The 22,309-nt window shown below is 38.4% G+C and overlaps 3 protein-coding genes across 5 annotated transcripts; 2 read left to right on the plus strand and 1 right to left on the minus strand.

Moving 5' to 3' along the window:
- The first annotated feature begins 5,692 nt into the window (after positions 1-5,692).
- LOC113309104 (GDSL esterase/lipase At1g71250-like) lies at positions 5,693-10,940 on the plus strand. 3 transcript variants are annotated; one of them, XM_026557530.1, is made up of 5 exons: positions 5,693-5,777; positions 8,049-8,813; positions 9,228-9,586; positions 9,868-10,153; positions 10,513-10,940. In XM_026557530.1, exons 2-5 carry the CDS (start codon positions 8,270-8,272, stop codon positions 10,743-10,745), a joined length of 1,422 nt encoding a protein of 473 aa, XP_026413315.1. In that variant the 5' UTR covers positions 5,693-5,777; positions 8,049-8,269; the 3' UTR covers positions 10,746-10,940. The 3 variants fall into 3 exon arrangements, with proteins under 3 accessions (XP_026413315.1, XP_026413316.1, XP_026413314.1); XM_026557531.1 differs by having other exon boundaries at positions 9,871-10,153; XM_026557529.1 differs by having other exon boundaries at positions 5,694-5,777; positions 9,844-10,153.
- Positions 5,771-8,026, plus strand: LOC113309102 (F-box/WD-40 repeat-containing protein At5g21040-like). The gene has a single exon (XM_026557528.1). The coding sequence runs from the start codon at positions 6,079-6,081 to the stop codon at positions 7,756-7,758; it is 1,680 nt and encodes a 559-aa protein (XP_026413313.1). The 5' UTR covers positions 5,771-6,078; the 3' UTR covers positions 7,759-8,026.
- A 345-nt stretch (positions 10,941-11,285) lies between the features above and the next one.
- On the minus strand, positions 11,286-13,406 carry LOC113308895. The gene is made up of 4 exons (XM_026557349.1): positions 13,160-13,406; positions 12,265-12,358; positions 12,077-12,181; positions 11,286-11,829 (listed from the first exon to the last, which is right to left on the minus strand). Exons 1-4 carry the CDS (start codon positions 13,306-13,308, stop codon positions 11,557-11,559), a joined length of 621 nt encoding a protein of 206 aa, XP_026413134.1. The 5' UTR covers positions 13,309-13,406; the 3' UTR covers positions 11,286-11,556.
- Between the last annotated feature and the right edge of the window lie 8,903 nt (positions 13,407-22,309).

Genomic DNA, 22,309 nt, shown 5'->3' on the forward strand with positions numbered 1-22,309 from the left:
GAATCAACTAGGACACAAAGTGTCAGGGATTGATTTTCCCAGTTGACAGAGATACTCTATTTATAGTTTTCAAAGACCAGGGTTAGCTTAGAATTCAAGCTAAGATAACTTGAGAATCAAGCAAACAAATTAGGTCTTCAAACTACAATAAAAGACTATACACATAGGTTCGGTTACTGAACCGTGTATAATGACTTTTAGGTTTGGCAAGTTAGCCAAAAAACTAATAGCAATTTGATGTTCATTTAAACACCTAAGAAATTAATCATGATTCACATACATAAGTGTTTAAGTGATCAACGAAGTCTTAAAAGTGTTTAAGAGACTTTTAATAATGGTAAACATATTAAAATAATAATATGCTAAACATTATCGGGACAGTTGGTACAACGGCTTGTCAACTATAAGGCTTGTTCACGAGTCAAGGTGTTACGGTTCGTGAACCGAGTTCGCCAACCCTACTAGACTACCGAACTCGGTTAACCATGGTTCGTGAACCAGGTTTGCCAACTGCTAGCCAATTTATCCAATTTATAAATTCAGTTCACCACGATTCTCCAACTAGGTTCGTGAACTGTTCCCAAACGAACTTGTAGTTTGCGAAATGGTTCGCCAACCTTCCAGTATTTCTATATCTCATATATTTATGGTTTACGAGCTGGTTCGCCCACCTACCCTGAATAGAAATTTCAGTAAGTTCATATTTCTCTATTATGATGTTTGATACATTCCCAAGTGATATAATCATTTGCGTGGGTACTTTTTAATTGATACACAAATTAATTTATAGAACTAATATTGTTAAGGACCTTTGAACATCTAATCGCTAAATCATATTTCAATATTTTTCACATGACAAATTTTACTCGAAACATCTTCTTTGTAAATCTACTATAAGTCATACAACATAGTCTTAATAGATAGAATGATGGTATAGTGAGTAAAATAGAATGGTCCAGTTTTCAAATACCTGATACAAAAGTTCTCCAAATGTCTTCGTCGATCTTCAGTCTTCAAGGGTGATCTCTGATACTCAATTACAATTCTAACCTATACGAAACTTGACTTAGCATACAAGAAATCAAGATATAGTTTTGATATCCTAATATTGACAACAAGCTTGAGATAACAATACTTGTGGATTCAACTGAGCAATGCTCTAACAAATTTGTCCCAGTGACCGCCTTCATTGGTCCATAGGTCATTGTTTGTAATCACCATTTGTTTGTTCTTCCATGTTTGTTGAGATTCTTGTTGTTGCTGCTTTGGATGATAATTTTAATTTGCATAGATGGCTTGAGATGAACACTCAAAGTCTCTAGATATATTACCCTTTTTAGCATTTGAACTTTCTACACCCTCAACAGAGCATTGATTGTAGATTATAAAGACTTGATGACCATTCGCATATACCATAAAGTTTTTTTGGTGTTGCCTCTCCTCCTCTGATTTTTTCCGGAGAAATATGAATTGTCTCCCTTACACTAAAGGCTGGGTTGTTTTTTCTCAGGTCAACATACTCACCAAAATCTTCTACAAATTTAAAAGTATAGCTCATGATCAACGATTTCATCACATTCTAATTCATCTATTATGGTTTGCAATCAGACATGCTGGACATAAATTTCTCGGATGCTTTTAGAAGTATATAGAGGAATCCATTGGGTTTACATTGCAATACTCTCAGTGAGGATACCTCTTAGCATATGATTATTAATGTTGAATTCAATGAGAGAACTTATGTAATTTTTATATGTAGGATTTCCATACACTAGATCCAATTTGAGAAGTTTCCCTAAGATACTAGAAATCTAGTTTGCCACTTCTACATTAAAAAAATTCAAGTGTGAGATTCTTAATATCCAAAAATACAATATTATTGGATGTTGAAATCGATTTTCTTAGCAGATACTCCCTCCGTCCCACTATTAGATGACCTAGTTGAAGTTTGCACAATTCTTAAGGCAAAGAATGGGAAGAAGTATTTTTAAGTGTTTTTTTACAATTATACCCTTATGGATAATAATTTGTAAACTTTAGAAATGATTTATCTCTCAAACTATAGCATGGATTTTCCTAAACTTTGTATCATTGGAAAGCATTTTAAAACACCTACGTAACGAGTATAAACATGGATATCAAATTATATACATTTCTTATACTAATGATAATCAATCAAAAGGATAATTTTAGAAATGTTCCCTTGTTTAATGAAATAGGTCAACTAACGATGGGACAAAACTTTAAACTAAGTAGGTCATCTAATAGTGGGACGGAGGGAGTATAATAGGGTTCCGCTCCTTAAGAACAATCAACCATCAAAGTTCCAAGATCCACCCACCAGCACATCATTGTATTTTATCCTAGGTTTTCAAATTGGAAGGTGAATATGTTGATTGCCCTATGTATGATTTGAAAATGACAATTCCCCCAAGCCTAGTTAGCATATTGTTCAACTTTATCTATGGACATCAGAAACTCACAATATACTTTGCTACTTAAGCTTTTTTTGCTTCCCATTTTCCGATATTCTTGCTCAAATTGATATGTAGTTTTCTAACGACAATCGTAGTATCTTCATCCTATTCCAAATTAGTAGATTTGATTCACTATATATCACCATGTAAGGAATTGTGTGCCATAATTGTTTGAGAAATTGAATAGATAAAAAGAGTTAGGTTTATGATAATTACCTAAGTTCGATTCCAATTTATATATCCTGCAATATGGGTTTTTTATACGTGTTTGCCTATTCAGAAACTTCCTTCCATGTTTCTTTTGACGCAAAAAGAAATTGATTAGTTTTTAATGTAGGAGGTCTTGAGAGACAACAAATGGATACTTTTGAGAACTTGTATTGAGATTCTAAAGGGATGGTTTTAACCAATTTCATACATACTTAAAAAGTTAGCAACCTATGAAACTGAGAACAACATTTAAAGATAAACCTTTGAGTGATAGAAGGACCAACGTCTATCGAAAATACATGATATCCAGGGGAAAAAGTGAACGAGAGATTATCAACATGCAAAACAGAAAAATTTGAAGATACCAAGTACACCACCAACGTTTTTGTTCGGCCCTGTATGGACAATACCTAATACAATTGCAAATAGATCTAACCAAAGATCCTTGAGCAATTCGAATATAAAGTTTATATCTCTTTCTCTTCACAATCAGAAAGTCAATACAATAAAATACGTGAACTTGATTTTATAGAAAAATACTTGGATGATCTCAAAAATTAATATCTAAGATCAATCTAGTCGTATCTAAATAAAGAGGACCCGAATTCTGCCAAGTAAGAAAATTGTTATGTATCTTTCAAGATACAAATTCTATAAGAACGAATCTCATAATATGTGACACTTAATATGGACACTAAGATCGATTACGCACTACTTATGTGATTCTTATAATAAAGATAAACAATATAATGACAAAAAAGGAAAAACACAATACATTAGAAGTTTTGTTAACGAGGAAAACTGCACCTGGAACGAAACCCCGAGACCTCGTCCATATTTGAACATCTAACTCTGCTAAGCCGCTATAAACACTAGCATACTATCAGACTTCGTACTGAAATGTAGTTGAGACCGAATCCACCTTCCAAGCGATTCAGTTGCAGTCACGCTTCTTACATCTCTTGAACCTCGCAAGACTCCATGCAATTGATTCCCTTAGCTGGTGTCCTTTATAGTTTAAGAGTTACTTCAACTTAAGTGAATATTTTTGATACCAATATGCCTATAACATATAAGCCTATTTGATATCCCTTTATATCAAACAGATCAAGCCTTGAAAATATGTTTGTAATAGTCAAAGCTAGAAAACCTCGCAAATCCGGAATGCTTACACTCAGTTAGTTGAGAATCCTAGATTATTAACTACCTCTCAAGAACAATCTTAAACTGATTAATAAATAAGAGTTTTAGATATCTATTTTGAAGATTCACGAAGTCTGAGACGAAGATAACTTTGTGATTTATATTTATTCCGTTCTTGAAGGAGATTGCTTAACAATAGAAAGAACAAGATCAGGATACACGAACTATCAAGGTAAAGATGGTCGAACTTCGCTTCACAAATACCTAAGTGAAGTATTTAAGTCGTTAACCTAATTATGTTTCTTAAAGGAAACCTAGGTTAATAGAGGACGACTCTGGCATACAACTAGGACACGGAAGTATTAGAGATTGAAGTTCCGAGTTGTCTGAGTCTCTCTATTTATAGACTTTCAAGACTAGGGTTGCTTTGATTCAAGCTAAGTTAACTTAAGATTCAAGCAAACACTTTCCCAATTTAGATGAAACTCTTGTTAGGAGTTCATGTAAGCATGTGAGAAGTTTGTTATGAAATTTCATAGAAGAATATACACTGTGGTCCAGAGTACCAGAACTGTGTTAATAATTGTTCATGGAAAGTTTGCCTTAATAACTAATAAGCATTATCGTATTCATTTAAACACTTAAGACTTGAATTATGATGCACATACACAAGGTATTTTAGTGACTTAAGATGTATTAGAGGTATTTGTGAGAGTTGCAGCAGTGCTAAACATATTTGTGAAAATAGTTCATGATCATCTGCTTAATTCGTACTGGATAGGTACGCGAAAGGGTATGCGTACCTATGAACCAGTTCGTGAATTCAGATGGCCAAGGTACGCGTACTGGGTATGTATACCCTTAGGCTATTCACGAACTCAGCCCTTGAGGTACGCGTACTCGGTATATGTACCTCCCTTATTCACTAATTCAGAATACCATGGTACGCATATCAACCCATGTTCCGGAACTTTAGATATCTAGGGTGCGCGTACCTACCCTGAGTTCATATTTCAGTAGTTCTGAAAACTTTCTTTTGATGTTTTGAAACATTCCTAATTGCCATAGATATAAATATCATTGATTGGGCAATTTCAAAACGTTCCGAAAACATAGTTTTTGAATAATAAATTGTTTCGAACTATGATTGCAAAGGACGTATGAACATCCATTGCTTGAATCATATTTCAAGATGTTTAACAAGACAAGCTTGACTCGAAACTTTTTCTTTGCAAAATTAAACCTACTAGAAGTCATGCAACACAATCTCATATAAATAGATTGGTAATACTTGTGAGTAAATATAATGGTTCAGTCTTCATATACCTATTTGTTGATGAAGTTCTCCAAATGTCTTCTTTTCATCTTCCTTCTTCAATCTTCGAGGGTTATTCAGTGATGTCTGATACTCAACTATTATACACTAATCCTAATCCGAGACTTGACTTTAGTAGACTAGAAATCAAGATATACTTTTGTGCAACTAACATTGGCACAAACTTAAGATAAAAAAACTTGTAAGTTCGACCGAGCAGTGCTCTAACGAAGACAATCCTGAAAATTACATAATTTTAAACCAAAAACTACATGGAAAAAAAAAATAAAGACAAAACTATTCAAATGAATTAAGATAAACAAAAACATAACAATAATTGAAGCACCAAATGACATAAAGACACAAATTATAAGAATTGAAGCAACAGATAGTGAGTTTTCTTCGATTTCAACCGAGTCGATCCCCGATTCACCAAATAGTGAGACAGGAGTAAAGGGGTATGTTGGTTAATCTCGGTCAGTGTTATGTAGGGCCTTGATTTAGTAAAGGGTCGGTTACAAATACATGCTCCTTGTTATCGCTTTTTCGTGGAATTTGGGAAATTTCTGCTCCTCTGCTCTCGAAGGTTACCCAATTCTCTTTTTCTTTTTCCTGTAGTTTTAACTTCTGAGGTACGATTAAGTAATCTTCTCTATTTTTATTTTGATTTTCTTTTCGACCTGTCCAGATTTTTCACTAACTAGAGTCTTTTGTTCTCACCGATTTTTTTAGATATTATTGTGCTTCTTAGGGTTTCATTCAAATCAGGTTTTTTTTCTGTAAAGTTTTGAATATTTTTCACATTCTTTACTAACAATTCAATTATTTATTATTGAGGATCACAATAATTGGGTGGTAAATATATTTGCTAGGGTTGTAGATTTATTTATTTGACGGAAAATTGTTGGTCTAGTCGGGAGCTTTAGTTGTTATATGGCGTTTGAATGCCACAGAGAAACTGGGAATTTGTCATCCAATTTAGTAGATTGTGTTCAAGATCCGTGGGATGAAGAAGTTGCACCTGTCCAATTCCCAACTTACGACGAATTGAAAAAAGGTGATTCAAACTCTAATTCTGGGAAAGAAGAAGCTCAAATTGTTCCAGTATCAAATTCTGATTCTGGTTCACAGAATCAAGCACTCGTACGAGCTGCTGATAATTCAATTTCTGATCACTGCCCAATCATCATCGATCTTCCTGCAGCTTTGGTATCAGAAATTCTCCTTTGGCTCGACGCCAAGGAGCTTGGTATTATTTCTTGCGTCTCCACACTTCTCCAGAAGCTTGCAGCTGATCATCAAGGGTGGAAGAATTTTTACGCTGAGAGATGGGGTTTACCCCTGGGACCAATTTCTTTGGATTCAGCAACTGTACAGAAGGAGAAATCATGGAAAGATTTGTTCGTAGATAGAGAATTTAGAAGTAATGCATTTATGGGTCGGTTCAGTACTGATGTCTTGTATGGTCACACTGAAGCAGTTCGATCGGTTTTCCTTCTTTCCTCTGCAAACATTATACTTACTGCGGGATATGACTGCATTATTCGGATTTGGGGAGTCGAAGATGGTTTACTGATTTCATCATCTCGGCCACTTGGGTGCACTATCCGTGCAGTTACTGCAGATGCTGATCTTTTGGTGGCTGGAGGAACTGATGGTTTTCTTCAATGTTGGAAGGCAGTGGAAGGTCTTCGTCATCTGTTTGATATCACTGGTTCCCAAAATCAGAGTTCTGAGTTTCGTTTGTGGGAACATGTAGGACCTGTAACCTGTGTTGCACTGGATGAAGCTAGGATTTATAGTGGTTCATGGGACATGACTGTTCGAGTCTGGGATCGGTCTCTCATGAAATGTCTGAAGGTTTTACGTCACAGTGATTGGGTTTGGAGCCTTGTCCCTCGTGGTGGAACTGTTGCAAGCACGGCTGGTGCAGTTGTCTATGTCTGGGATATTGACACAGGAGATCTGGATGCAGTTATTCAAAATCCTCATGTAGGTGATACATGCTCTTTGGCTAGAAATCAGACAGGGGATGTGTTTTTCACGGGAGGAGAAGACGGGGGAATTAAGATGTTTGAAATGAAGAACGATGGCGAGGAAAAGAGATTTGACCAAATTGCATATTGGGGCCAACACAGCAGTAAAGTCCATTCCCTCGCATTTGAGTTCCCTTGGCTTGTTTCAGCTTCTAGCGACGGGAAAGTCTCACTTAGAGATGTTAGGAAACTGTTTAGATCAAGCAAGGCAAGAAAATTCAGCAAGGCGAAACCTAAAGCCGCAGCTTCACAAGGAATGGAGGTCCCGCGAATGCTACATGGGTTCAAACGCAATATATTCTCGGTTGATATAGGTGCTGATCGAATTGTATGTGGTGGGGAGGAGGGTATTGTTAGGGTTTGGAACTTCTCACAGGCTCTTGAGATTGATCGGAGGGTTCAGGCATTGAGAAGCGTACGGTTAGAGAATAGAATGAGACGTAAAGAGGCTCAAATAGAGATGAACAACAAGGGTGCTCGAAATGCTCATTGTTCTTCCAAGAAGAACCAGATTAATGGCAACGGGAGCGGAGTCCTTTATAGTAGGGGCGGAGCGAGCGCAAAATTGAAGGCATAAGTGGTGGTGTGGGATCTCATGATTTCACTGATGACATTTGTGATGGATATTAATATTTTTCAATGATAATGGAGCAAGATTACTGCATTTTCTTTGGTTTTTTTAGTTGCAGAGAGTTGTTCTGTTCTTTAATATCATCTTATTACCAACAATATTTCAAATTTGATTACCACGTGTTTTTTTTCCTTACAATCCTTCCATGGGTTTCATCCTTTATAGATGGATGGTATATGTGATATGATGCTCTCCTTGCAGTGTTCAGGGTATCCATAATTTTTGTCTTGCTTTAGTGTGCAGAGAAGCTGAATGTTTTGTTGCGGTTTAGTTAGAGAGCTCACTTGAATCCATCACATCGCACAAGAGTGAAGTATCAAAGTCGCTCCCTTAAATGGTGGGGCCAGCTAGATGAATAAAGGGTATCAGTACACTATTACTACTGTATAAATAGTAATACTAGTGCAGTAAAATCTCATATTTTCCCCACTTTCCTTTCCATAAAAATATCAAAAATATGTTGGGGTTGTTTCCCGTTCCCGTTTTCCCGAAGAGAAGCAAAAGAAAGCAAGCAAGAAAGATAGAAAGAGAGAGAGAAGAAATGAAGAGACAGATACAGAACAAGAGATCCTTGATCGAGATCAGAGCTCCAGAGAGAAAGAAGAAATGGAAGAAAACGACATTGATGATGATTGTGGTGCCGATAGTAGTACTGTTGTTTCTTTTCACCTTGTTTGGTTCTTGTTATGGTGACCAATTTCCCCTCTTTTCTTCTTCTTCTTCTTCTTCTTCTTCTTCTTCTTCTTCTTCTTCTTCTTCTTCTTCTTCTTCTTCTTCTTCTTCTTCTTCTTCTTCTTCTTCTTCTTCTTCTTCTTCTTCTTCTGATGTTGGAAGCAGAAACAGTCATTATTCATCAAAGATTTCTTCGTTATTCATAATGGGTGATTCTTCAGTCAGTTGTGGTGATGGTGGTCACAATCCCTTCTACTCTCTTCTCCGTCCAAATACTTCTTTATTTCCTTGTGATGGACCTCAGACACGCCTTTTGCCTGATCTTCTTGGTAAACCTCTCTCTCTGTTTCTTTAAGTCTTATCTTGATTCTTCTTGTAAACCTTGAAAAGTTTTCAAGAAATGTTATCTTTATTGGTGATAAACAGTGGTTCTTGACTGAAAAATGAAAACCCTTTACTTTTTGGGGGAGAACAATCTATACCCAGTTTTTGATGCAAGAAACCCTTCAGAATTTAGGTCACTTATTTAATCTGAATACCCTTTTCTCTAGACAGCCACAAATTTCTTTACCTTTGATTATTGTTTGTGTTCTTCATCTATTTTTTGTATCTGTAAGTACTCACTCCTTTAGTCATCACTTGATTTCTCAATCCCAAGATGATGAGAAATTAGTTTGACAAAACGCATAACATCGGCCAAACCAAGAGTGTGCTTAATATTTTTGCTTTTGTTTCTTGTGCAGCTGAGAAGATGGGTTTGCCGAGGATTCCAGCATTTCATGCTGATAATGGAACTATTGAAGGTCTAGAAAATGGTATAAACTTTGGGTCAACACAAGCGACAATCTTGAGCTCAGGCAGGCTAGGCTTCCAGGGATTGAACCAACAGCTACGCCAGGCATATGAGACACTTCAGTTGTTGCAGCTGCAGTTGGGACAGGAGAAAGCTCAAGAAGTTATAGAGTCATCCGTGTTCTATCTTTCTTTGGGCAAAGACGACTACATTAATTTCTTACACCCAGATTCTTCTGGTGCCAGGCACAGATTCAGCAAAGAAGTGTTCACACAGATTCTAGTCAACCAGATGATCCGGGTTGTCAAGGTAAACTCTTATCCCTTCTTCATTATTACTGGTGCATTACGTGGGTTGGGGAATAACTGAAACTTCAAACATATTGCTGGTAGCCATTACAACCCCTCAGTTTGTGTGGTGTCTAATATATAATGATCAGCAGCTCTTGCTGAAGCCCCAGTTTAGCTATTTCAGTCTGCCTATGTTTTCCTTTCGATTCACTACAATAGTTCTGGGGTAATGAATTGTGTTTTTTCATTTGGTTTATACTTTATAATGGATTTAAGGACCTTTACAATGCAAATGTGAAGAAGATTGTATGCATGGGAATTGGTCCTCTTGGATGTGCACCTCGCACCTTATGGGAGTCATCTCGTGGTAATGATAGTCATCATCCGAGTCACACATCATCAAATTCTGGTGCTGGCAGTGGTTGGCAAGACTGTATGGAAGATGTCAATGACCTTGTTCTAGAATACAACGCATTGTTGTCAGAGCGGCTTCTGGACCTAAATTTTGAGTTTCCTGATGCTCAGATAATCTTCTGCGACGTGTACCAAGCTATGATGGATATTATTTCATTCCCTAGACGCTATGGTACGTATCTATTTACAGTTGGTACATTAAAGGAGTGACTCTTAGTTGTGTCATGCCGTGAATGTCCCTTTGGCCTGACATGTCTCATATGTTAGGGTGCTTAAATCACCAGGCCGAGATGCTAGGGAGGACAATAACATGTACCATGTCACTAATTTTTATTTATTTTTTTCGTTTATCACCAAGCCTTTCTGTTCGCCCTACCTCAACATGCTTGAAATAGACCAAAAAAATTAACGGATTTATGATTTGAGTTGAAGTTCGTTTTCGATGATAAAATACGTACAGGTAAACTGTCGTTTCTCCAAGCAACTACTGAACTCTTGTTGACAGAGTTCTGTTACTTGTGTTTACTGCAGGGTTCGAGAATGTAAATAGGTCGTGTTGTGGAAGTGGTAGATATGGTGGTATGGTAGGGTGCCAAGCTATTGAGATGGCATGCGACGAGCCATTGACCCATGTCTGGTGGGACTTCCACAACCCTACACAAGCTGTGCACTCATTGCTTGCTGAGTCGGCTTGGAGCAGCAAGCCATTGGATATTTGCAGACCAATCAGCATTGAACGACTCTCAGTTCCGTACTCAGTGTAAAAACTACTTCATTGTACTTTCTACAAGGGCTGAACCATCGAAATTTACTAGGCCTCACGTTTCTCTAGTGGTTCAGGGTCCTGAACCTGAGTTACTTTTCTTTTTCATTTACATGTTTTTTGTTGGCAATTGTTGTCCTGTAAAGTTGATCAATGTAAATCCAAATGTGATATAAAAATCGAAATTTTGCACGTATTTTTTTTTTTTTGCATTTTTGCCTTGCAGGTTTTACATTTTATTTCTATTTTCTGGTAATAGGTGTTCCTGCATTACATGAGGATAGTGGAACGGTTTTAGGGGAGATAAATGGTCTAGACAAGGACATGTCCCCCCCCCCCCCCCCCCCCCCCCCCCTATTTGCTTACACATTTGTTTGTGAAACTGGTGCTTGAAACATGAAATTTCAGTTCACATGCAGTTTGCAGACACCCACCCCTAGGCATCTCCACCCTCAGTGTTCAAGACAGAATTCCAAGCATGCCGATAGATAGAGAGAGATGCTTAATCAGCCGATCATCACCCACAGACACAGATCACAAGTTACAGAAGCGCCAAATGCACCAACTTACATGTAAATCTTCTTAAAAGCAATTTCAATTTTGCAAACCGAATGGAAATACAAAAAGGAATGCAGGGAACATTTTTAAACATAAATGTTTCCGACAAGCATCAAAAATAACTTAGAATCTGATTTTCACAACTATTTCTAACATACAGGAAAACCATTCATCTTCTGCACCATCTGGATTTTTGTAGAAGACAATTCGACTTACAAAAAAAGTAAGAGCAAAATAACCCCTAAATGTTACTTCTAAGTTTCAGCTTCAAGGGCCTCAATCTCATATCTGACTTCATCTAAGTGTTCATTTATGCTCGTTACTGCGTCTTGCACACCTCTAATGGCTTCCTTCATTGCGCCATCGTACTCTGCATCAGCCTCTGCATCTTCAGTTCCATCAGCTACTGTTAAATCATGAACATGCATACATTCATGCGCAGCAGGCGTTCTAAATCTGCAGTTCTCATGGCTCACCAAACGTTCTGAAGGGCGGCCAGATTTCTTTAAGAGTTGAATTGTCACTGTCTTTCAAATAGAAAAATAATATTCATTGGGACATCAAAAAACAGTAACTATTAAGGGTTATAAAAATTTATCATGGCCAAGAAACCATTGATAACTCTGCAAAGAGATAGAGCTGTAGCATCTAGGATCCACCACGCATTTAATGGCATCATTGTTCGAAAGCCTGTCTCCGGATTTTCGTTGTCGTTTCTGACCATTTACTAATGCAAAACAAATGAAGAGATGAAGAAACAGTGGAAGGAAATACCAATTGCAATTTCTGCTTTTCATGTGCTTGAACAGATCTCAAAAGGCTAGCAAGATCATCACGACAGCAACCAGCGTTCAAAAATAGGGCTTCCAGTTTAAGAACCTGCATCAATGTTGAAGCACTGCTATAATTAGTCTGACAAGGTATGATCTAAAGAATCCAATAATTGATCATAATTTCCATACTTGTTTTGAGCACTCATTGAACTCCTCTGTAATCTCACGGCATACTTGTTGGTAACCCGCTTCTGTTCCACCACCCATATAATTGTTAAACCCACTGCTCAATGAAATCACACTGAGTTGTTAATGACGAAATGGCAACAGTTATATGCAATACATTCATGATTAATAAGATTCACATAACTAATAAAAACTTACGTAATCCACAGAGAAATCTGATGTATCATCCTGACACAACTATGCATGCAAAAAAGTTCAAATCTAATTCTTTCTCCAACTAGACAAGAATGAATTTGTAACTTTATCCGATACATGAACATACCTAGGACGACACTTCATATTCAACTACACAAACATCTGCATAACCATGCCCTAGAAAGGTTTTGGAAAAAAAAACCTAAAAATAGAATTAAATATCGCATACATGAGTCATCTTGTAGGCAGTAGTTACAAGACGGAAAAACAAAGCAAGACAATTTTCCTTTGTACTCTTCGCCTTAAACTTCAGATGGAACTTGGTATACATAATTACCCAAAACTGAACATCCATAGTGATACATGATTTTCAAAGTACTACCGAAATGGGTGAATAACTGAACTCATCAATCTTAGACTTCTGAGAATCAAATTTCGTTTGATCTTCATAGCCATATCAAAAGCATATAGACACAAGCCTGCCTGCAATCCTTATAAACCTAGTTAACACTAAAATTGGCCAGTAATTGACACCCCCATTAGATTATGGGGATTCGATAATTAAAGTATTATTACTACTTAGTGATGGAATCGCTACAAGTTCAGACAGGTAAAATTAGGTTTATCAAACATTACTAAGAAAGAAAACATTAATAATAATTATGATAAGGAGAATTTTGTGCGTTTGAGCGAGTGAGAGTACCTTCGGAGATTTGCATAAGCTTCTGCTCTTCGTGTTTGTACATTGAGAAATTTGCGTAATAAATCAACGATTTGAGTAGATTTGGAACAACTGGTTTCTTCAACTACCTCCATTGGTTCTCCTATTGTTACCTTCTCGAAACCTTCCATTATTTTTCCTCTTTTTTTCTTTGAAACAATAACCTTAAAATTCCTCTTTATTCACTCACTAGGCCTTCGGCACGGGACTTGATCATTGTTTATTTTGTTCATCGTAAAAATTATGCCACGAAAACTCATTAACACATGTCGATGCCATCAACTTGTTTATTTATTTTTTGAATTGCGCTTCAACATAGGTACAACAGCGTAAAACGGTTGGTAGAAGGTTGGAACCCCAAATCAATCACATTTTCAAACATTGCTCATATTCACATTCCACATAAACATTTCTCATATTCACATTCCACATAGAACTTGAAATACTCATGATTAAGTAGTACAAATATGCCTTATTGAGAGGATTTAGTTGTTTAATCCGTATATCTTCAAAATTTCTAGTTTAATTAGATAAAAAAAACAAATATTACCTCAGTAACGATAAATGTTCTCTTAGATTAAGTAGTACAAATATGGTTAATCTTTACAAAATTTATGTTTTGTAATTTATACGATCCTTTAGGACAAAAATGGTCAGTCTTTAACCAATTCCTCAAAATCCTATGGACCTATGCGTAGTAGAACAACACTTCATTCACTTCTTCAAAACAAAGTAGTGTCTCTACTTCGAAAAGAAATAAATCATCAAAGGTCGTTCACCAAATTTGTAACAAAACTGAAAACACAAAATTACTTCAAAATCAATCAGATTAATCTTACAAAATCGGTTAGCTTCAGGAATTACATTTCTCTCTTTGGTGATATACATTATTCCAAATTTACATAGATTTATGTTTATTCATTTTCCTAAAGTTTAATAATTTGTAATTTTTGATCCATTTGTTTTCTTATCTTCTCTCTTTACTTGTTATCATGAACTATTTCTCAATCATGCATAATCACATGAAGTCGAGGAGAAATGGCAGAAACAAAAATCATGGCAAAAAAAGGGAATAAAGAGAGATATAAGAAAGTAAATCAATTTACAATTGGTTCGCGTGTAGCCTTGTATATGGTCAATTTTTTTTTATATAAGTTTCATCTTCTTTCCTGCCCGAACCGACAAATCTTAAAACTACAGCTATTGATTTATCTTCTCTCTGTAAAATCTGGCCTTTAATATTTATTTTAATTTAAAAAAAATAAAATAAAAAAGAAAAACAAATTTTAAAACTAATACAAAAAAAATAACAAAAAAAAAGTTAACCAAAGGTAACTAAATAGTTTATCTATCTTAGGACACCTTTCTCATCCTACTACCACTACTTCTTCTACCACCATCACCACCATTAACTCATCACTCCACCATTCTCACCAACTCCCACCACCATTAGCCCAAGGCCGATCCACCACCCCCGCCGACTATCATAATCACCATTAATGCTTACTGATTTAATGTAAAATAAATTTATTATGTATTGTATCGATGAAAATATATTTATTTGATTAGTTCAAGAAACATGTATTATGAAATATCAATACAACATTTATTATTGAAAGTTAATTAAATTAATCATTTTACAACCGTAGATTTAGCTTCCCAAGAATGAATCCAGAGCGTCCTTTATCTTGCCTAATTGTTCGACCTTTCTTTGTTTTATTAATTTATTTAGTTATTCAATCGCGCCGTAACGGCACGGCCTTCATAATAAATTAAAAATATTATGTCAATTTTGACCCTTGTATAAACTAACTATTGTTGTCCATGTTTTAAGAACTTTTTTATTATCAAATTATTGAGAAACTAAATCAAGGGTAATTAACTATGCATACTTAAGAATAAGTAATTTTCAACGGCTATTGATTTATCTGCTTTTAGGCGCGTATAGCGGAGGGGATATGCGTATTCCTATAATTAACTATGCGTATTTACTTAAAAAGCAGACATGGTTTAGTTGATAATTTCAAAGTCATTTGTATTAGCTGATAAAAATATATTTATCATCATAATCAGTAGAATAATTTATATATTATCATTTTTAATTTGACATTTAACAAAATATTATCATGGCTAATTAATAAACTATTTATTATGAATAATTATGAAACCTTAATGACGTGACAAGTTTTGTCCGTTAGATGCATTTCTAATCTCAATCACAACCATCACTTATGACAAACGACCACATCCCTAGATTTATCTATGGTGAGGAAAAATCTGAACCGCCACTTACATAGGCAAAGTTATCCAAACAGTGGTTTATATTCTTGACTAGAAAGTAGAACCTTTGGGTGAATCCGATGATAAATAATGGGCAAAATAAGTTGTTGGCCGGTCCGCGAGGATGGGCACAGCCCAAAGTTCCATGGTGTGTGTCCGTTCCTCTAGTAGGATGGATGGTTCACTTATTGCTTACAACCATGAGGTAGGGACTTTCGCTGGATTGGGGGACATGCTCAGTGGCTTCAGGTCTATCAGGGAGCAGATCTAAGCCTACGACATGAATCAAGAAAAATAAGATTGGCATCCGCTAAAGTTTAACCATGCGTTTGAGCGGCTAAAGTTTGGTCGGTTAGTAGAATTGGCGCCAAATCTTTCTATGGATTGATTCTTTTGCCTATTTCGTCGTCAATGTGACTACTCGTTTTCCCGTAGTCTACGTAATGTATACAGCTCAGAGGATCTGATACTATGAAGTATTGATACCTCTGTTGAACTGATGATGACAAGTAATAAAAGATATCTAAGATCACAATAATAACGAAGAACATAGATATAAGTAAAAGCTTCTAAGTTATCATGAGACACAAGATATAACGTGGTTCGATATTTTTCTACGTCCACGGGATAATGAGTGATTGTATTGTATTAAGTTTGTGGTGGTTACAAAGATCTTAAATGCTTCACAAAGTAATAGAGAGAACTCAAGTAAGAGTAAATACTTAAGTTCTAAACATTAAAGAGGTATAAACTTAAGACTAGATCTTCTCTCCTTGAAATTGCATGCCCCTAGTTTGTTGGTGAGACTCGGTATTTATAGCCCCTTCTGCTCCTGGTATATCTTTGTTGCCTCTGGGTCTATCATCCCCTGATATACCTTTCGTGCCAGTGGTACCTTTTCCCACCGCACACTTCTCCAGTCGTATCTTGCCACCTCAGCTTGCCCACGTTCCTTCGGGTACTAGTACAGGTTGTACCTTCGTTCACCGCCAGCTTCCGCCAATTAGGTTCTGCCACGCCTTCTATCTCCACGTGCCTTGATTCATGCGTGTAGATAAGATATTAGAGCATTTAATGCTGATTGGATGCGTCATCTACCTCTGTCATCTTGCCAGCTGACCCTATGTAGACCATACTTTTTCCTTTTTTATCTCGGCCGTTCACGTCCACTTTCTTGGGATGAGATAAAGCAGATCTGCGGAGGTATCCCTCGTTACTCAGGCTCCTCTGTTTAGCGAAGGCTATGCAGTTAGATATGTATGCGGCCACTAAGATCGTGAAACGTGCTCCACAGAATATTGGTATTCACAGTTTGCCCCTTTTCTTTCGTATTCTACTGTTTAGTAGAAGTGGAAGAAAGTTTCCGTTACGCCGCCATTTTTGCACGTACCGATTGGGTGGTCCCTACATGTCTTTTCATGAAATTCAAGTTGGATATCCCCTTGAATTTCAGGATATCCAACTTTTTGGATTTTCCAGCCGCCTATAAGAAGAGAACAAAGACAAGGGAATTTCATTAACTCCCTTTCTTCTCCTTCTTCGAATTGTCGCTCTCTATCTCTTTCATTGAGATTTTCTTTTGCTTCTAACTGTTCTTCTTTTTCCTTCGATTCTACGCATACTTTTGGCTCCACTGCATTGATCGTACAAGTAAGTGTTACTCGTCTTTGGTCTTGATTTCCTCCATGTTTGCCTCTGTTGCATCGCTTTTGGACTAGGAGATTCATTGATGTTTGCTTCTTGTGCTTGCATGTGAAAATCCTTGCTTTCTTTCGCTTGTTTATGTCGTATGGGGACTTGGGTTTTGTTCCATTTTGATTTCTGATAAATGGTTTCGATATGATAGCTTCTCGCCTGTGACTTTGATCATGCGATCAAAGGTTTTTGTTTTTGTACTATGACATGTTCAAACTGGTCCTTTTGGTTGGTTTATAGAAAACCCATGCCCAAAGTTTCCAGTTTTTGCCTCTGATTTGCTTTTGAATGCACTGTAATTTTTCGGCCGCTATTGTTGATGACGAAGTTCTTCCTGATGGTGTTAAGTATAATGAGGCTTCCAAAGAAACCTACGCGGAAGGGGTCGAAGGTGTCTTCGTCGACTGATCCTCCTCCGCGAATGGATCATCCTGATGCTATGCCTTCTCATCCTCTTGAGGATCCTGAGGTGCCTGAGGGAGCTGATATGGCTACGGCTGCTGAGGAGGCTACGGAGCCTGAGGCTGAAGAGTTTTCCATTGAGGATCTTCCACCTCCTCCTTCTCATTATGAACTGCAAAGGATGACGCTTCGCGACAAGGATAGCTATTCCCATCTATCTTTACCTGAGATTGCTAAGTCCTTCCGTCTTCACAAGTTTGAGATTTTCTTCGTCAATGGTCCCGATGTTCTCACCGAATCTCTCACTCGAGATTTTCCTTATGATGAGAACCATCTTTTGATTAGCGTTGGCCAACTGGCCGCAGGTATGCTTCTTCCTATATATAGTAGAAAGGATCCTTTCTATTACGATGTCTTGTCCACTAGAGATGACCCGGCGAATAAGACCCAAATACGAGGAGTTTACCAGTATACTGGTAATTATTGGCGTGCTCTCCGTGAAAGCTGGTACCGTAACAAGGGAAAGACCACTTTGAAGTCCTATGACCCCTTTGCTGAAGGAAGGTCTAAGCAGGAGGATTATACCCCTGCCAACTTCAATACCACATATGCTGATGCGATTCAGAAAAATAATCTTTTTCCTTGGAGTGTTGGTCCTCGTCGCATCCATGTTACCGCTAGGCATCTTAGAGAAGGCAACAACCTTCGCTTGCTGGAGGAGATTGATAAGACTGGTTTGACTACCATACCTTATTCTGCTAGGATGCCTTTGCCAAAGGCTGACCGTATCCGTCTAGATCATGATGATCGTTGGGCTCGTACACCTCTTCGTGTAGTTGGTCCTTGGGCTTATGGTTTCACCACAGCGGATCCTTCAGTTCCTCGTTCAGCTCGTTCTTTGCCTGAGAAGTATGATGGATATCAGCCTTGGATTTTTAATCTTGCTGCTTCTTATGAGGTACCTTTGATGTTTAATGCCTTCTTCTTTCTTAGATATCTTCATCTACTGAGATGCCTTTATTAACTTTAATATCTTCGTTTTGATGATTTTCTTTTGTAGTTTGCCCGCGCTTCTTCTGCTGGGACCGCTCCAGGCTTTGTTGGTAATTCTGTGGCCACAAGGACTAGGAAGAGAAATGCTTTGGTTGAAACGCCTGCGGAGGTAAGGATCATACCTTTGCGCTCGTATAATCCTTAGCATCTTGCCCCTGATACTTAGCTTACGTGTGAGTTTCTATGTAGTCTTCTCAGTGGAAGGGTAAATTGAAGACTGTAATTGATCTTAATGCTTTGGATGACGATCCTAAGGCCGCTGTTGAGGGACCTGTTGATGAAGATATGGATGACATCGAGGATACTGGTTTTAGCCCTCATTTGGATGATATTGAGGAGGATTTTTCCAAGGATAACCGTAGCCGAGTCCGAGCTGCTTCTGTTGAGGGTGAGAACCTTCTTATTGGTGCCGGTCCTCGGTTGGTCGAACCTGTTAGTGTTCAAGCTCCTGCACCTTCGTTGTCTTTGAAGATGCCTTCGTTTTCTGCTCCTAGCAAGGCTTTGCCCACTGTTTCTGCTGCTGCTGGAGCTGCTGTTGTAGCTTCCAAGAGCTTACCTTCGTCTCCTGCTACCTCTCTTCAGTCTAGCGGTTCGTTTGCTAAGGTTGTTGACCCTTAGGCTAGGGCTGGTAGCTCGGATTCTCAGCAGAAGAAGAAGGTTGTGATTTCACTAGCCATCTTCTCCTTCAATGCTGCTCCTGCCTCGTTAGGGAGTGCTCAGTCTGTTTCTACTTCCCCCGCTAGTAAAGCTATTGGACCTCCACCTTCGTCACCAGATTGGACCGTACTGGGTAATCTTCCTTCTGCTAGTGACATGGATTTTCGCGGCTCTCAAGCTCCTCCCTCTGTTCCTAGATCTTCCACCATCCCATCCCTTCGTCGTGGTGAGGGCTCAGCTGGATTGCCCCTTTCTCATGTGCAAACAAACGAGGGTACAGTTGCTGAATCTAGCCTGGGTCGGTTGCCGGAGAGTTTGAGCTTAGGTAGTTCTGATGATGCTATTCTTGAGGCCATCCTGCGGGATTCCAAGGGTCCCTTTTCTGTAGGAGTTGATCACCATCATCTTGGCAGTTCTTTTGAGATAGCTTCGCAGCTTGACGTGTTGTCTTCCCAATACCGTGCTGCCAATGACTTGTTCTTTGACCTTGATTGCCTCTGCTCCAGTCAGAGCTTCGGTGAGATCCGCAGGGGTAGCATTCAAGAGATGGAGGCTTTCATGGATACCCATGACAACTTCCTCCCTCGTCTTTCAACGTTTTCAGTAAGCGATTCTTACCTCGTTTTCTTTCTCCTTGATTTAAAATTTCGTCTGCCCTCATATTGCTTTGTTTGCAGCTTTGTAAGCAAATCGATGTTGGTTATACCTTATTCAAGGTTTATAGGGCTAAGTGCACTCATTTGAGTGCTCTGTTGGAGCATGCTCGCCAAGAATATGCCCTTGATGTCGCTTAGCAACCTTCGTCTAGTGATGCCACTTCTGCTGCTAAGATATCTTCGTTGGAGGATGATCTTGAGGAAAACTCAGAGATCTCTGGAGGCTTGTTTATTGGCTCTTGAGAGAGCTAAAAATGCTGCCAAGGTTGCCGAGGATGGTCGTAAAGCTGCCAATACTGCCTTAGACACTGAGTCTTCTAAAGCCATAGGTTCGTTTCTCCTTCTCCTTAGATTCTTTTTTACTTTTTGGTTTCATAGACCTAAGTCAACCTTCATCTGCCAGCCGGAAGCTCTAGTGAACTTAGGCGTCTACGGGATCAAGTGACCAAGTTAACCTCCGACCTTTGGTATTATCAAAAGAAGTCTGATAGGCTAATGAACGTAGTTGTTCATAATGAGGCCCAACTTTCCCTTGAGTCTGCCCATAATGTAGATTTAGTAAAGCAGATGGCTTTGCTCCGTGAGGAATGTGACGAGGCTCTTTGTTGGAAGGAGAGTCTCATTTTAAAGCAAAAAGAGGATATTGCGTTAGTTGAGAAACGCCTTTCTGCTCAAGAAGTTATCCGCAAGAAGTATCATGCCGATTTTGAAGATGCTTGTGCTTCCTTAGCTAAGGTTACTGCGGAGCGTAATGTTTTCACTTCTGAGATCTATTCTCTTAAGAACAAACTTATCGAAGCCAGCTCCGTGCCTTCTTCCATGTCTCATGCATCCTTAGTAAAAAGTTTTGAAGAGTTAGAGAATGTGTACCAAGCTTTGTCCTCTGAGAATGATTCACTCCGGATAAATGTTGATGATCTTCGGACGGAAAGGGATATCCTTATGGAAGACCTTGATGCGGCTGAGGTGGACCTTGCTGAGGCTCAACATAGTTTAGAAGAGTCCCTTAGCCATGCCGGAGGTAGCTTAGGATGACTGTTTTCTTCGTATCATCCTTCGTATTTTTAGTTGTTTTGTCTTGTGGCTGATATCTTTTGTATCCGCAGGTCTCCAGGAGAAGTTGGTGGGTGGTAACGCCAAGATTAACCGCCTTGAGGGCCAAATATCTCATCTGGAGATATCTCGCCAGTTTGATGTTGCTGCTAAGTTTAAAAATGAGGCGCTTCAGCAAGCTAATGATCAGCTTAGCGCTCAGATTAGGGAGCTTCGTCAGAAATCGGCTTCGGACCTAGCGGCGCAAGTTTCCCAAATGGAGGCGCAGTTCAAGCGTTCTGTCATTGACTATATTAACAATGCTTTTGCGGAGGCTGAGCTCCAAGCTGAGGGTGTTATCTTCCCTCGCCTTCCTTACCCATGATTGTGCTATGCTGACCTTGTCTTCAACCGAACTCCTTTGATGTATTGTGCCCCTAGCTGAGGGGCATTTGTTGTCTCCTTTCCTTGAAACAATGCTTCGTTATTTTTTGAACCTTCGTCATCTGCAACTTTGAGATGTGTTAGTTTTATTTTGGTAGTACCTATTTTAGTACCTTTATTATTATATATATATAGACGTATTATGTCTAATTGTTTGCACATTCGAGTCATCACAAGGTGCTAAGGTGTTTTTAACCTTTGGTGGAACATTCATCATCCTACCCAAGTATCCTTTGTCCAGAAGGTATCGTGGTGGCGAGGGTTCCTACGTGGGTAATAATTTTCCTGTAACCCTACGCGTTCAGCGCGATGGCTGCTTTACTTCGACAAGGTATCTCTCTTTGTGGGATATATTGCTTATTATTTGCCTTTTAGTGGGACTCATTCGCCCTTAGGATCCGAGATTGACATATGCGCAGTTATGCCGTGCCTTGCCTCATCGTCAATTCTGACGGAGGGTGTCTATTCTAACCCAATTTGTATTTGATCAACATGCACTTTTTCTTAGCAAAAAGTTTCTTTCATTGATTAGTTAGGTTTATAGTACCCTTGATCAGGGATAGAACATGGTGGGCCATTGGCCCTTCCCTTCTTCTCCTGAGTGATAATCATTCTCTTAGGGGTAGTACTTTTTTAGGTACATCGCATTCCATGGGTGTTGCAATATTTCTCCTTTGAGATTCCTTAGGTAATATGAACCCTTTCTGGCAACATCGTGTATAATGTTGGGTCCGTCCCATGTTGGAGCCAGCTTTCCCCACTCTTTCTTCCTTTGATATGGCGGTATTTGGCGTAACACGTACTCCTCCACCACAAAGTTTCTAGGAATTACCTGTTTGTCATATTCACGAGCCAGTCTTCGTTGGTAGTTCACCATCCTTTGCAAAGCTACTTCCCGCCTTTCTTCGAGGTC

Source organism: Papaver somniferum, chromosome 9 (assembly GCF_003573695.1).
Source record: "Papaver somniferum cultivar HN1 chromosome 9, ASM357369v1, whole genome shotgun sequence".
In the NCBI taxonomy this organism is placed as follows: Eukaryota; Viridiplantae; Streptophyta; class Magnoliopsida; order Ranunculales; family Papaveraceae; genus Papaver; species Papaver somniferum.

Bases quoted from the DNA above. Each gene is read 5' to 3' on its own strand.
- LOC113309102 (XM_026557528.1), top strand. From the start codon at position 6,079: ATGGCGTTTGAATGCCACAGAGAAACTGGGAATTTGTCATCCAATTTA.
- LOC113309104 (XM_026557529.1), top strand. From the start codon at position 8,270: ATGTTGGGGTTGTTTCCCGTTCCCGTTTTCCCGAAGAGAAGCAAAAGA. The intron at 9,587-9,843 runs GTAAACTCTTAT...AATGGATTTAAG, and splicing joins AGATGATCCGGGTTGTCAAG to GACCTTTACAATGCAAATGT. The intron at 10,154-10,512 runs GTACGTATCTAT...TGTTTACTGCAG, and splicing joins TTCATTCCCTAGACGCTATG to GGTTCGAGAATGTAAATAGG.
- LOC113308895 (XM_026557349.1), bottom strand. From the start codon at position 13,308: ATGGAAGGTTTCGAGAAGGTAACAATAGGAGAACCAATGGAGGTAGTT. The intron at 12,359-13,159 runs GTACTCTCACTC...TTCATTGAGCAG, and splicing joins GCTTATGCAAATCTCCGAAG to TGGGTTTAACAATTATATGG. The intron at 11,830-12,076 runs GTATTTCCTTCC...TCTATTTGAAAG, and splicing joins AAAAGCAGAAATTGCAATTG to ACAGTGACAATTCAACTCTT.